Source organism: Empidonax traillii, unplaced genomic scaffold, assembly GCF_003031625.1.
Source record: "Empidonax traillii isolate 1590-97213 ecotype Southwest subspecies unplaced genomic scaffold, ASM303162v1 scaffold507:size695108, whole genome shotgun sequence".
In the NCBI taxonomy this organism is placed as follows: Eukaryota; Metazoa; Chordata; class Aves; order Passeriformes; family Tyrannidae; genus Empidonax; species Empidonax traillii.
Genome location: NW_020955700.1, coordinates 412083 through 426312, shown reverse-complemented (window position 1 = coordinate 426312; position 14230 = coordinate 412083). Strand labels below are relative to the sequence as shown.

The following is a 14230-nucleotide window of genomic DNA, read 5'->3' as shown; positions in this document are numbered from 1 at the left end:
TTTTTTTTTTTTTTTTTTTTTTTTTTTTTTTTTTTTTTTTTTTTTTTTTTTTTTTAAGGAACTTGCAGTTTATCTTCATCAGCCTGGGAAAACATCAGATTTTTTGACTTGGGTCAGAAAAATTAAACCAATATGAATGTATTGTTGCTTTTTTCAGCTCTGTGTAATTGTAAATTCTTTAAAATGTAAGTTAGATAGCTTCCGTTACCTCATACCTGAAGACAGTATTTTCTGGTAGCTTATTTATTGCTTCAATGAACAGTTACTAAAAATCCTGTGTGGATTTTAAACTGTTCTCAGCTCATACTGATGTAGTTTGGCTTGTTTAATGAGTTTTAAACTCATTAATCAGAATAACAGTGCTTCTTGATTCCTATATTCCTATTTTCAATGATGCAGTCTGCATCTCTGTGCTAATAATTTTGAAATATTTGTCTTCGGGTTTTATAGTGGGAAAGAATTGCAAGCATATGTCTCCCTCAATCTGCTGAGACTGCCCAAATAAATTTCTAAACAGCACTGAACAGGCTCATGTGTATAGACAGAATTCCTGGACGTGTAAGTGACCAAAAATAGAAGTACAGTATTACTGGGCGGCTTTGTTTCTACTACATAAAATACTTCTAATTCTTTTGGAGGTTTTGAAAGCAGGGCTCATCAATTTTATGTTCTTTACAATTTAGAGACCCCCAAGGTTCAAGCAAGAGCTGTTGGGGTGTTAATTCTGGAGAGTATTGCCAGATACCCCACATTTCAGTAAATGATGTTTGCAGCTGTAGTCTTGCAGTCTTGCACTGTAGACATAACTTCAGTAGTCATGATCTTAGTTTTCTGTGTATAGTAAGGACTTATTTTCCAGATATCACAGAAAAAGTATATTATACCTGTAGAATCTGACATGGCCCAGGGTGGCTCTTACTGTATGTCCCTGTATAGGAATGTAGAAATCTGCACCACTTCTTTCAGATAAACTCACCATTATGTGAAACATGAGTATCCATTCCTCCTGCCTGAAGCCGTTGCTCATCTTACTTTTTAGTCAAGGAATCCTGGTCACAGTCTGGGATTCTGTTGTTGTGTAAAGTGGTGTGTGTGCGCACACATAGACACCCTTGTGTCAGTCTCATCCTGATGGAGTTTAAATTTCAGCAGTGAAAATACAATCCAAGATAGCAGCTGGGAGTGCAGTGGAACAGAGACAATGTTGCTTGGAATGGGCATTGACGTCTGTATCACTTACCAAGTTTTTCCTCTAGTAGACCCTTACATTATAAAACAAAAGGTACCTACTACTCTTCTACACCTACCACCCGTAGAGACATATCTTAAACAGAGATTGGTTACATTTTGTTCCGAGTAATTAAGTTTAAAAAACCAACAATCACAAGTGACCTTTACTCATAGGTACCGTTATATCACAATTCGAATATCAATTAGAACATCCCTTGAAGTTCTTACTATGTTCTCGTATGCTTGGGGATGAGGAGGGTTTCTTTTTACCATCTCTTTCAGAAAACCAGTGTTTTAGATGTTCAGAAATAGGATTATAATATTTCTTTCTCTTTACCATCACACGTGTGGAATGGCTGATCCATAGTGGGCTGTGAAGGTAAGGAGAAAGACCAAAGAAAGGTTGAATTGCATGGGGTTTGGACTAGGTGACTTTTAAAGGTCTGTTACAACCCAAACCATTCTGTGTCTCTGTGAATAACGATGAAATCATGAGGAAGTGGAAAATTAGGTGTGTGATAAACTGGAGTTTATCTCGAGATTAAAAATGCTAGCCACTATGCCAACACCTTCACCTTCAATGGTGCTAACACTGCATCAGTCTGAAAAGTCCTCTCAACTTGTCAAGATGAGAGGAATACTCTGAAATAAAAAAGCACAACAAGAATTCCTACTTAGCACAAATGGTACTCCATTCAGAGCACTTTTTGTCTTTGGAGTAGAACATAGGATTTATTTGAGAATATCATTGAAAGATAAGTGTGCTACATGCATTTTTTTTAAGGGAAGAAAGGAGTAAAAAGGATAAATAGCACAGGACAGAAAACTACTATCACCGCTTTTTGAAAATACATTTGCTGTCCCACCTCTAGCAGTGGTAAAAAACTTGTAAGTTCAAAGACCACCTTTATCTTCCTTTTTAGTGGATTGTTTTGGGATTAAGTGATTCTGTGGTTGGAATGGAACACTCCCATCACTATGTCTGCTTTAATTCATCACTTTCATCCTTAACCCTGTAACTGTTTCACTTTTTTTTTTTTTTTTAAATGAGTACGTGAGTGTCTGCATCAAAGTCAAAACTGTATATGAAAGCACTGCCTGTCACCTCCACCCAATAAGGTAAACAAGGAAGTCAAACTCCCTGTCTAGTATGACAGATAATACCGGCTTCCAAGACTAAACGCCGTCATTCCTGTTTTCCCACTGAGAAGAATCATTGTCCAATTATCAGCTATATTGTTTTTTTCATCTTTTTAATTTAAAGCTACCAGGCATCATTGGAGAGGGAGAAAAATGACAAAATGGAGCAGGGTACATCACACTAATATCAGAGAAATGTCATCTTTATTCATTCTCATCTTTTGTACAGCGTTGTGGAGCTTTTTTCTGGAAAATCATACTCTCTAGGCAGATAGCAAATATTATGCCTGTCCTACCTGCCTTCCTGGCTCCCCAATGTCTGAGTTTTGAGGGGACAACGATAGTTTGGAATTGGAGCACAGCCAAATGCAGAAGCTATGTGTAATATGTAAAAAATATGGAAATAAAAGAGTTCCTGAGATATTAATATGGAGATTCAGCCATGTACAATTTTACAGTAGAAAGACGGCAGAATGAGTTTTGAACTGGCTACTGATATATTTCAATATATTGAAATGTTACTCAGCTCTTCATAGTATTTTACTTTCAAAAGAAGTTGCAGCAAAGAGGAATAGTCACACACTAGAAGCTGCTGGGTAGATCGGTATGCAGTGGTATTGCCCTGGAAATGCGATGGATGTTTGGCTAGGCTGTGATTCAGCCATTTTCAGAATATTTTGGCTTCAGTTAATTTTCTTCAGTGTTTTGAAGAATATGAATTTCTAACGGGAGACTAAGCATGGGAAAAGTTAACCCAAAACGTGTTTGGCCCCCGAACTGGGAACAGTGACATGAAGGATGGGATTGGCTGGCAAAGTTGTGAAATAGTGCTGGATTCTTTCAATAATACCGTGTAAATCTCTGTTGTGTTTATAATGACTGTTTTGGGTAGGATTGTTTCATAGAACTAGATGGTTCTGTCTTTAATCCTTGTGATGATTGTACTATGTACAATTGTGCTGACTGTGCTATGATGAGGGGAAGGTGATTCTTGGAATTGAAATTTCACTTTTGTGATACTACTTTTAGGATAATGAGAATTTTGTGATTAAATTCCAAAATTCTATGTTGCAATGGGGTGGCTGTTCGTCATTTAAAATTATTTTGTCTTACTCAGGTATTCATTGTGCCTGAAAGAAATAGAGTGTTTCTTAATATGAGTCAGCTTTGCTAAGAAATCATGCATATCACTGAGTGAAATAAGACTAATAAACCTGCTTTATCCTGTGAAAATATTGGTCCTGTTCTAATTGTGAAGTTTTTGAAGCAAGAAATATGGTGCAGATGATGCCTTGTTCTTGTACTAGCCTAAAATTTCACTGATCTTTTAAGCATAGCTTCTGAAAACCTACCTAGAAAGTGCTCTGATGTCAGGATCTGGTGAGCTCACATCCGATTCATCAGGTAGAAATTGTGTTGAGGCACAGAACACATCTAATAGGTGAAATGGCAATGGATTTAATCCACCAAGTTTCTGTGTCTTTCACAGACAAGAATTGTGTTCCTTTCAGCTAGGACTCACAAGTATGTCTTAGAGTCCTGAATTTGTAGCTGAGGACTTCACAGATGAAGATAATCTTGATAAATGTTCCTTAAACTTCATATTCTTTCTCTTATTATTTCTAACCATTTTTAGCTGTTTAAGTCACTCAGAGAGATTTTCTCATCTTGGTTATGTCCAAAGTGTGCTGGCAAGTGTGTAGTTGTCTCTTCTTTTCTACTCGGGAGTGTCAGATGCAGTGGCGAGCGCTCTCCCTCTCCGCTGTGTTAGTATCCAGCCAGGGCCTGGATGTAATGTACAAAGCAGCAGAAAAGGATGTCAAAGGTGCCAGAACTCTACCCCACTGCCTCATCTAGGTGATATTGTCATTTGTTGCATGCAGTCTGGCTACAGGTCAAGTAACTGCATTATCAAGGTAGCATTTAGATAATACAGTGCAGTTGATTTCACTCGGATCTCATTTTAATGAGAATTTTCCTCTAGTGTTTCATTAAAGAGGAAAGAAAACCTGGCTTTCCTATGGCTCCCTAGCTAATTGCTGATTATAGAGGAGTTGCATAATGTGAGCACAAAACATGCCTTTAATTGCAGGTTTTTTTCACAGTAATAAACTTTGATATGAAAAAGGATTTTCAGTCTGTGGTAGATGTTGTACAAATTTAGACGACGTGCATTTAATGTTGCATACGTGGCTTAACCTACTTAATTTTTTTTTTTTTTAAAGTTCTGCATTCCTACCTTACAAATAGGTTATTTTCTCTCATTCTCCACAGGAACCCTGGGATGCACAACACATTCCAGCGCTGTTCTCTGCTTTCTGTGGTCTGCTAGTTGCACTTTCTTATCACCTCAGCAGGCAAAGCAGTGACCCATCTGTACTGATGTAAGTTGCCTGTAAATGTTATTTATTGATTACTCTGTACAGCACACAACCAGAGTAATGCCTGAGTTTCATAACCACAGGAATTACCTCCTGAGAGTACCGTGGTGAGGTGAAATTCCTTGTCTTGTCTGCATGGTTGGTATCAGTTCTGTAAATAAATGAAGTGCTGCACTCAGAGCAGGAAGGCTGGTGCTCTTTAAACAGAACTATCCAAATTCTCTGAAGCAGATTTCCCCCTCTGGGAAATTGTGTGCCTGCCAGGTTGGATGACAGTGATTTAGTTGAGGGGGTGCTCAGGCTGCTGGATTTGCAGAATGTGCGTTGAGTAGCACTGTGGCCAAGAGAAGGGACATTTGATGTGCTGGGATGATGGCTGAATTCCCGCTCTTGCTGAGGATTACTATGGCTCTCTGTGTGAGATTCACTCCTTCCTTTTTTGCTCTGACAGTCTGCTAGGGGTAACTGAGGAAAGGAAGTGTGTGTTAAGAGCTGACATTGCAAATAAGGGAGATCCAGGGGAGAAGTCCCAACACTGTGATCTGCGGGTTGAGGTGATGTGAGAGAAAGGGAGGCCCAGAGATCCACAGCTCAGAGGCAGCAGATGAAAGTTTTCCTATGAGGAAACTGTGATATATGGCTGTTAGGAGGGCTGTGGTGGTCCACAAGCAGCTGGGCAACTACATATGTGGCTGTGGGGTTAAGCAATCAAGTGGGTTTTGTGCAGCCAATATCACCATACCATCTGGAACTCTGCTTCCCAGACAGCCTGGTTTTATCCTAGAACAGTGCAGAGGACCTATGAGGAAACCCACAGATTCTCTCCTTTGATTCATGTGGTGTGTTATATGTGTCTTGAGGTGAGTTGGACTCAGTGATCCATGTGGGTCCCTTCTAACTCAGAATATTCTGTGATTTTATGACTGACTGTGATTCTGAGGCCTGTTAGTGCATGAAATTTGTAGTAGGCATATGGTAAGTCAGTGCAGTAGGATGCACAATTCTGTAATGCAGGAGAGAGAATGGGGAAGTGGAGGGCTTTTTAGGGCATTCAGAATTTTATTTGAGTAGAGAAACTTGGGAAAAGGAGAACAACACTGATGAGGAAGGGAAGGTTATAGAGCAATAGTAGGAAACTGGATTCCCAGTAAATCTTACTGAAGAGTTGTTAAATTCTTTCTTTGCTGTCCAAAAGATTCAGGGAATCTGATATTTATACATTACTAGGTTTTGATGTGATAAAGCAATAAGAACTGCTTGCATCTATTGCCATTAACTTTACCCAAAGCCTACTGTATGTGGCACTGATGTCAAGAAGACCTGGATCAGGTATGAACTTTGTGTGAACTGGATCAACAGTTGCAATGTGGAACTTGGATATGGAAGGAAGTGAAGCTGTGTGCTATATTAGGGAGATTTCTTAGCCTTGGAGTAAAATATTCACAGGTAAATTGCAAATCAGCATGGAATTGAGAACCCTTTCAATTTTGAAGTAATTTAAATGTATTCTTTTCTCCCTGGAAGGACACACCAATTCATTAACTTCTTTAATAAAAGATGAACTTGTCTTCCTTGAAACTTTTTTTTTAAGGAAGTAATCTTAAACCATCAAATCCATTTTAACTTGTAAGTCTAGCTGCTAATTTTATAACATTCTTCATGAAATCTTCAACAGCTGCAATGGTTATTAAAAATCTTAAGAATATGTGTACATCAGCATCAAATGTTTATTGTGCAATCATAAAAATGTACAATCCTTGAAAAGAAAAGATTTGAGGTTTATTTTTAAAACAAAACTTATTTAAAGGAGGTTAAGGAGATTGGAAACAGTACTTAAGGGATTGCTTGTGGCATAAACTTCAAGATGGAGGAGGAGATAGCACATAAATCTTGAAGAGAGAATTAATACACAGTTTTTACAGAAATAGTTTCCTTGGCCTTTTGAACGTAGGTCTAAAGGGCTCTCATTTCAGTTTCAGCTTAGCTGAAACATTAATAAAAAGTGTAAATGCAACAGAACCCTTTCTGCTTATTCCTCTAAATGACTGAAATGCATTGATTGGGCTGCTGAGACTCCTGGACGTTTTGATGAGGAATTTCTACCCTAATCACAGGTAGAGCTGTTTTCTGTCAGTCTCCGGCTATACAGAGATAAGATAGGTAATGCCTACATGAGGAAGGAAATCTGAGGCTGTTCTTCCTCCTCTACCCTCCAGGAATATTTGTATCTGTTAGGCATGATCAGAAGTATCCTAACTAGAATTTTTTTTAAACAGATCCCTTATTCAATGCAAATACATCCCTCACTACCTACGCCAACGATTTGAAGATTCATCAGCAGATCCTCTCCCAGAAAAAATGAGAGAATCAGTGGTAAGACTTTTTCTTTCATTACTTTCTGTTCACAACTCTCTCACCCATTTTGCCCACTGAGGAACCTTTGAAATAATCTCATTTAGTAATTTAAATTACTAAAAACACAGAAAATTGGAAGAGAAGTTTTTCTAGATCTTCTTCATGGTGAGGCCAGGAGTGAGAAGGGGGATACGCACAATTTTCCTTTCTGAAGGGCTCTGTAACGTTGGTTCTTTAATATAGCGGATGGGAAATGCACTCTTAGAGCTTGGGGAGTGGGACATCTCTTGTCCTGGTACTCAGAGAGCTAATGCTGGTTCTGTGCTTGGAGTTGCAGCCTGGCAATCTGGTGTGTACAAGGTAGGCTGGATTGTTCAACAAGTGTTCCAAAAGGTGAGCAGTCCTGCCAAACTCCCTGTCTGCATTGGAGAGGAACAGAATTTGGTCAACATAATTGTGTTTAAAACAACTCTTATTCTTTATTCTTCTATGACTAGAGCTTGACCTGGTTTTCAGGAATGCCTTTTTCTATGCCAGGAAGTACCCCTGACTGTGTGTCCTTCACACCCCAGCCAAGCCAGGTGTGGAGCATGCTGTCAAACTTGGCATCTAGAGATGGAAGAAGTGTGTAAAATTAGACTAGTATAGGAAAGGGAAGTACATGCCTGGTGCCAAGCACTGCCATCTCATCACCTCTTCTTCGCTTGGCAGGCTGTTTATTTACTACTGTCTGGCACATAATTCTAAGTTTGTGTCAGCTTATTTTCCAGTTTAGCATAAACATCTGAAGTGACCCGTCTTCCTTTGTGTGCCTTTTTATATTAAAAAAAAAAGTTTAACCAGGGGAGGTTGATATTATAAGGAGTTCATGTGGGAAGATCATCAATTTTCCAGTAACGTTAAGGGATGTTTGACATTTCTAAGAATCACGTGAACTGTCCTGCTTCCTGGCTGTCAGACAGCCTGACCACATCCCGACCACGTGCATCCAAGCATTTGCAATCTAGGAGTTATTCCTAAACTTCTGAATGCTTGCAAAAGCAAGGAGCATTCAGAAAGTGTCTCTGGAAAGATAGACTGCCTTTTTTGACCCATAGACAAGTCCCAAGAGTCCATAGTGCCTAGCGTGGTAGCTGGCCTGCCTTCCAGATGTCCCTTCAAAGGGATGCATCCCTCCTGTACATCTCAAACCATCCCATAGGCGTTTTATAAGCTATTACTCAGACTACATTCAGCGTATGAGTTGATGCTGCACTAATGCTAATGTTTTCTGCATTTCTTTGCTAAGCTGCTGCTTAGATTTCCATTTTCACTGTATATAATGTTATTTTAAACTGCTTACTCTAATAAGGCCCACCTGAGATTAAGTGATATGGCTATTTCTTGCTGCTTGTATTAAGCTACAGTTCCTTTCAAACTAAACTGTTTGCAGCAGGATGACGCTGGAATATCAGTGTCCATCTAGTAACAGAGTAAAACATAAAATATTTATATTAAAATTTTGCTGTATTCTTTGATATTTCTGGTGTGTAGGTTTTTGCCATGGTTCATCGACATGCCGTTCCTGTACGTGGGAACTGTATGGCAGATGTAATGGAAAGCTTCCTGTTCCCCTGTAGTTCTGTCTTTTGCTGATAATGCCTTTCTAGGAGTGGTACAGAGTCTTATCTCATCTGTTCTGCAGATGGAGCCCAACCAGAGGACTGAAGCAGTAACTGCAGCTGTCCACTTAAGTGGTTTCGTTTCCCAGTGCAGAGGGAAACCTTGAGCAAGGCTTCAGCATATTGAAAAAAAAAAAGCCAAAAGAATGGCCAAATTTGCATCTAAGGTCCTGCCTATATTTTCGAAGTGGACTCATACTGCAGACTCTCAAACTATTTTTGTGTCATTGGTGTGGACAGGGATCTGTTATCTTGTATTAACACAGTTCAGCTGTACTTGGGCCCTTGAACCACTGGGGTGTAAGATGCAGAAGCATTGGGAGGACTGCAGTGGCATTTGCCAGACATAGAAACTTCAGTTCTTCTCTTGCAACATCTCATTCCTGTCATGTTTTGTCACGCTTTTTTTTAGCATTAATTAAGTGGTATTCCTGGCACCTTTTGCTTTCCAGGATGTACCTGGTTTAGGGAATTGGCACTTTTCAGCTCTGTGCATTTGATATTCCATGCTGCTGCTGCTCTTAGGAAGAGGCTGCTTTCCTTCAGTGTTGCTGGAGCTTGCCAGCTCTTTCTCTTCTTTTTTTTTTTTTTTTCCTTCTGTCTAGGCTTCTTTCAGTCTCTATAAAAAGAGTAAGTAAAAGTGTTTGCTTATTATGTCCATTAGCGGTGCTAATTCCCCCCACTGGGAGATCTCTTGAAGAAAGAGAGGGCAATTTCTGATTAGTGTGGGCTCTTTGTCTGACCACTGTGTTATCTGGTACCTCTGTCTCAGTTAAACACGAAGCAGTTTACCAGGAGGCTCCCTCTGCTATCTCTCAGTGCGGTGCTGGTAGAGCAAGTAGGGAAGAATTGAGGCAGGAGAAAATGCATGCGCATCAGGTTTGAGGAGCACAGTTAAGCCATAGTCTCTGCTGACTTGCTTTGGCAGTAGCGGTTGTGTTTAGGATGTAGGAGTCCTCTGACTTTTCAAAGGCAATTTTAAGTAATTTCCAGAACTTTTGCAAGGGGATCTTCAAATAGTTCAGAAGCTGGGTGAAACAATGTGTCAGTATTTAGAGGAGATTTTCATGATGGTAGTTCATTTTTTCTTGCGGTGTTCCTCTGCGAGAAGAGTATTCCTAACCCCCTGTCAGAGGCAGAAGATGGCAGGATGCAACACAGCAACCAGCCTTGTCTTGGTCTACATACAGACATAGGGTTTATGTTACACGCTATTTAAGTAAGACCCATTTTAATCAGAAAGTCTGAAACATACAGAACCAAATCACCTCCCCAAGGAGCTGAAAGCAAAGAAGGTTAATATTGAAAATTAATGTGTTGTATTCTGTAGTGGCTTTGTGTTAATGTTAGGAATAATAAATACGGCATCTGTAATGCTTAGTTACACGACCTTTACTCTTTTCCTTTGCTTGAATAGCTGTGTAAGAATTGCCAGTTTTGGAAGCCTGAATTATAAAGCAGCTGTGATGGATAATTGACCATTCAACTTTGAGAATGGAGCTTCCTACCATTATAATTAATTTCTGTAGGCATCCACATGGCTGATTACTAGATTAAGCAGTGGCCTGAGGGTGATAATGTGTTACATTAAAACTCGAGCATCCTTCTTGGTCTTTAATGCAAACATTTAGGTAGCTAATAAAAGGATTTGTACAGTGCTCCAAAATAGTGGTTGGATGTGATGATCTTAAACATCTTTCTGAACATAAACAATTCTATGATTTTGGGAAAATAATTTAAAAAAAAATAGTGACAGTCTAATATATTCTGTTTATGAAATCTCTGAGGCATTAAATGTAGCAATGTTAGTTTGGAATTTCTTTCTTTCCTTAAGTGTAAAATGGAGAAAAAAAAGACAACCTGCTTTCAATTCAAACTGTAACAGTGATTATCTCTCACTGCAGAGATTTAAACTGTGAATAGAGCTTAATTTTTCCATTTTGAACCAATTGCAGTGATGGACTCCAGCATCATGTTGTAGGGCTATTCAGTATTCAACTTTTAAGTGCCTGGCCCTGGGAATGACATCCAAAATCCTGCTTTAGCCACTTGGGTCTAAAGACAGGATGGAGAACAGAGTTACATCCAAGGTAGGCACATGCTTTGCAGGAGCCAGCTGCCTTCCACAGGAAGGGTGGAAGCCACAGATCCACGCACAGCAGGCTATAGGTGGATGCTCAAGTTTTTCTCCTGGAAGGGTGCTCTGTGTGCCCCTCAGCCAGAGAGATCCCTGCCCAGGGTCAGCCGTTTCCTGGGGGGCCACTGACCACTATGCAGTGACACAAAGCAAAAGGAACCACTGCTCAGCTTTGTTTTAGAAGGAAAAGAACATGAATTTTGTGAGAAGTTCAAAAGCCTTGGCCACATCAAGAAGGAGCTCCTGTGGGGACCGTTGTGCAAGTCAGCAGCTGAGCAGTACATTTATATTTTGAAGCAGTTCAGTGCAAGGGCAAAAGGACAAACCTGGGCACATATGATACTTTAAACGTTTTCAGTATTGCCAGAATTGGAATGCAATTGTCAATTTCAGGTTTGAATATCTGAAGAACAGTAATTTCCTTAAAAACATAGGCCTTTTTCTGTATGGGATTGTTAATGTGTCAAAAGCAATGAGAGCACTGTAAAAAGGACAATTGCAAAATGAAATATGGAAAAGGTGGGAAATACAAGTCCCATGCATTATAATCTGTGCAATTAATTCTCTTTCAAATGTCATGTTTGAAAATATTCTCTTTGGTAATCTACCATGGAATGAAAAGTTAGGATGCTGCTGCTCCCAAAAATGTCCATTTTTATAATTTCTGCTGATTTTACAGCTAAGTTCTTAATATTTGATGTTGTTCTTAAAACAGCAGCTTTTTCAGTCGCCTGATTGTGAGAGAAATCAGTCATTTAAATAGTAATCCTTTATGATTGTACAGAAGAGCTCGTGAATATGATTGTAGTGTGTTTGTTTTTCTTACAAGCTTGTTTTAGACTGTTAAGTAGTTGGATTCAGCTGTGCAGAAAATGATACTTGATCAAGACTTTTCATACTGTGTATTCACAAAAGGGCTGAAATGGTGCCATATAAATTTAACACAGCTTAACTTTCTCAGATGCCAGATTTTACAAGCTAAGTATCTGCAATAATCTTTAAAAATATCCAGAAAGGTTAAAAAAAATAACTTCCATTGGTAATAAATTCCTTATTCACTTTTATCAGACCATGTTTTTTCAGTAGTGCTCCACATACTAAAACCATTTGAGTTAGAGACGGATACACAGCTTGCTGGTGAGAGAAGGTTTTAACTGAATGGAGAGGAATTGTGGGTACAGGCAGGGATCACAGGTTTTTTCAGGGAAGAGAAGGCTTTTCCTGTGAGCTCCCTCGTGTCGTGGTTTTGCTGTTGAATGGGACATCCAAGAAGCAAGGAGCAAGGCTAGCAGGGCTAGGTTTTGAAAAGATGGTCGGGAAGAGTTACAAAGACCTAACTCTGCTCCTACACCTTCCTCATGGACTTTGGCATGTAGTCCGTGCAGAGTACAGGGCTGTCTGGAGAAGGCAAAGCTCTGAGAGCAGAGGGAGCACTTTTCTTTTGGAGTTGCGTACGTACTCCTGAGGAGCCTGGGAAGGCGAAGGACCGTGGTGATGGCTTGAGATTTCAGCTAAACCTGGGACAAAGCGAAAGTACTTCTTGAGCCTGAAGGCTTTTTAGTCCTGCTGCATTTCAAAGGGCTGCTGCAGTAAGTGGAAGTGCTGATGCTGGTGACCTTTTACTAAGAAGACTCTTTCATAACAGGGAGTGATAGGCAGCCTAAATATAGTGGTTGCTACCAGCTTCCCCTGTAATTCACAACCCGTCTGTTGTTCACTTGTTCTGCCTGCTTTCTTTTTATCTCCCTTACTCGTAGATTTGCCTTCCTATCACTATTTTAGATTTCCTTCTTTTTCTCTGATGAGATACATGAAACCTACCTAGGTTGCAGCACCAGGAAATCGGATGAGCTTCTAATTCTAGCAAAGCTGTTGCTTTTCACGTGTTCTTTCTAGATGTCTTTGAATTAAGACATAAGTCAGTTTCTAAACCAAGAGCTACAGATTGTTACTCATTTTGTAATTTAGCAGCAGTATTGAGTTCTGAACCTAAATGCCCTTCTCATAAATCTAAGACAAGGTTTTCATTTACTCACAAAAACATTTGGGTGACCTCTGAAGTACAATTCAGAAGACCGCACAGATCACAAGCTATCTTGTTTATTTGTTTACTGAGAATGACATTTTAATCACAAGAAAAATGGGCTGTAACGACAGTGATATTTTCCAATCTTTAGAAACGAGATTACTCCTACCCTAGTTGTAGATCTTTACATAAAGGCAGATGTGTCCTTTCATTATCATTCACTGACACTAGAAAAAGGCCTTGTCTAAAATCCATAAAATCTTCCTGAAATTTGACTTTCAATGCAGAAAAATCAGAGAATGGGACATGTCAGTTTAGAACATAGTAAATGTATTAGCATTGTGTCTTGGAAGACATTACAGAAAAGCATGTCTCATTTTGGTAATGGAAGAGAAAGGAAATTTGAAGGAATCTTAATGCTTGCAAATAGGAAATGGAACCGGAATTTTCATTTCCAAACATAAAAAAGTCCTTAAGTAGAATCAGTATTGAAATGTATTGCCTTCATTTCTCCATATTCTCCAAATAACTTTGTTATTTAAAAATATAATGCAAAATTAGGCATTAAGAATTAAAATGTGATTACTTCAACAAACCTTGAGTGTGAAGAAGTAATTTTCCAAAGCAGAGTGGAGAAAATACTTTTGTATTAGGGGGTGCTGATTAGCTTTATGACAATGCAGAGTGTAAGTTACTGAGAACAGAGTAATTTACTTTGGTTAAAATAATATTGGCTTACTAATTTTGTATAAAATAATTATTTTCACAGAAAGAAATCTTGAAATCGGATCTCATTGTTTGCACAGCGGCTGCTGTTCTGTCATTTGCTGTCAGTGCCAGTACTGTGTTTCTGTCATTAAGGGTGTGTATCTATCTTTTTTTTTTTTCCTCTTAAGGTATTATCTTTTTTTTTATGCGAAATCACAGGGTGCTTCAACTGGAAAGAACAGAGCTCGTGGAAAGAGAAGTTAGTGAAAATGTATTTACTGGTCATTATAACATTATATGTGCAAGGCTGTTAGTTTATGGATATTTGTATTAGTTTCAGTATTACTTACTTGATGTCTTTTTCCTCTGCATATCCAAGCTCTTAAGATATGGAACCCAGGGGAAAGAATGAACAAACTTGATCTTTTGCCTTTTTTTCCTTCAGTCATGGAGGAAAAAATAGTTTAACTGTGTGTTCAAAACACATAGGTAAAAATCCATATTCACCTGTGGAGTCAGAATTTGAACATAGGAATAAACACTAAGTGTACAAAAATACAATCATAGAAGCTGTTAAAAAATGTTTTAAATA

General features: G+C 38.9%; 1 protein-coding gene across 1 annotated transcript in view; it reads left to right on the top strand.

Annotated features, from left to right (window-relative positions):
• The window catches only part of PCNX2 (pecanex 2), a 156679-nt gene that overhangs the window by 63596 nt on the left and 78853 nt on the right, over positions 1 to 14230 (top strand). Inside the window, exons 16-18 of the mRNA XM_027896657.1 lie at positions 4645 to 4754; positions 7028 to 7124; positions 13700 to 13792. Coding sequence (XP_027752458.1) covers positions 4645 to 4754; positions 7028 to 7124; positions 13700 to 13792 — 300 coding nt within the window. The remainder of the gene's footprint in view (positions 1 to 4644; positions 4755 to 7027; positions 7125 to 13699; positions 13793 to 14230) is intronic.